General features: G+C 67.0%; 1 protein-coding gene across 1 annotated transcript in view; it reads right to left on the reverse strand.

Annotated features, from left to right (window-relative positions):
- Positions 1-660, reverse strand: part of ETH_00033515 (uncharacterized protein) — a gene marked incomplete at both ends in the record, with an annotated part of 2,484 nt that overhangs the window by 1,032 nt on the left and 792 nt on the right. The window contains one exon of the mRNA XM_013375131.1: positions 1-296. Within this exon, the coding sequence (XP_013230585.1) occupies positions 1-296 (296 nt within the window). The remainder of the gene's footprint in view (positions 297-660) is intronic.

A 660-nucleotide genomic window follows, 5' to 3' on the forward strand; every position in this document is an offset into this window, starting at 1 on the left:
GCCCCAGGGGCCCCCTGGGGGGCTCCAGGGGGCCCCACGGGCCCCTGAAACCCTGAGGGCCCCTGAAACCCTGGGGTCCCCTGGAACCCTGGGGGCCCCTGAGACCCTGGGGGCCCCTGAGACCCTGGGGGCCCCTGGGGCCCTGGGGGCCCCTGGGGCCCTGGGGGCCCCTGGGGCCCTGGGGGCCCCTGGGGGGCCCCCCTGGCAGCGGTTATGGGGGCCCCCTGGCCCCACAAGTTTCCGGGGGGCCCCTGGGGGCCATCAAGAGGCAGCAGAAAGGCACTGGGGGTAAAGTCCTGCATGCAAGCATTTGAGACGCACGGAGTGACAGCTTGCTGCTGCTGCTGCTGCTCCTGTTGCTGCTGCTGCCGCTGCTGCTGATTTTGTGGCTGCTGCTGCTGCTGATGGTGCTGGTTTTGGTGCTGTTGCTGCTGCTGGGGGTTTTGCTGCTGCTGCTGCTGCTGCAGTTCGATGCCCCTGCGGCGCGATGCTCCTAAGGCGCATGCAGGCTGCTGCTGCAGTGGTCCAGTGGACCAGACCAGCAGCAAAAAGCCAAAATGCATGCAAAAGCCTTACCTCTAAGTCAAAAATAAATACTGCTGGCTGCTGCTGCTGCTGCTGCTGCTGCAGCGCGCAGAGGCTGCAGGCCAGCAGCTCGCT

Source organism: Eimeria tenella, genomic scaffold, assembly GCF_000499545.2.
Source record: "Eimeria tenella Houghton genomic scaffold, Eth_scaff2542, whole genome shotgun sequence".
NCBI classification, from domain to species: Eukaryota; Apicomplexa; class Conoidasida; order Eucoccidiorida; family Eimeriidae; genus Eimeria; species Eimeria tenella.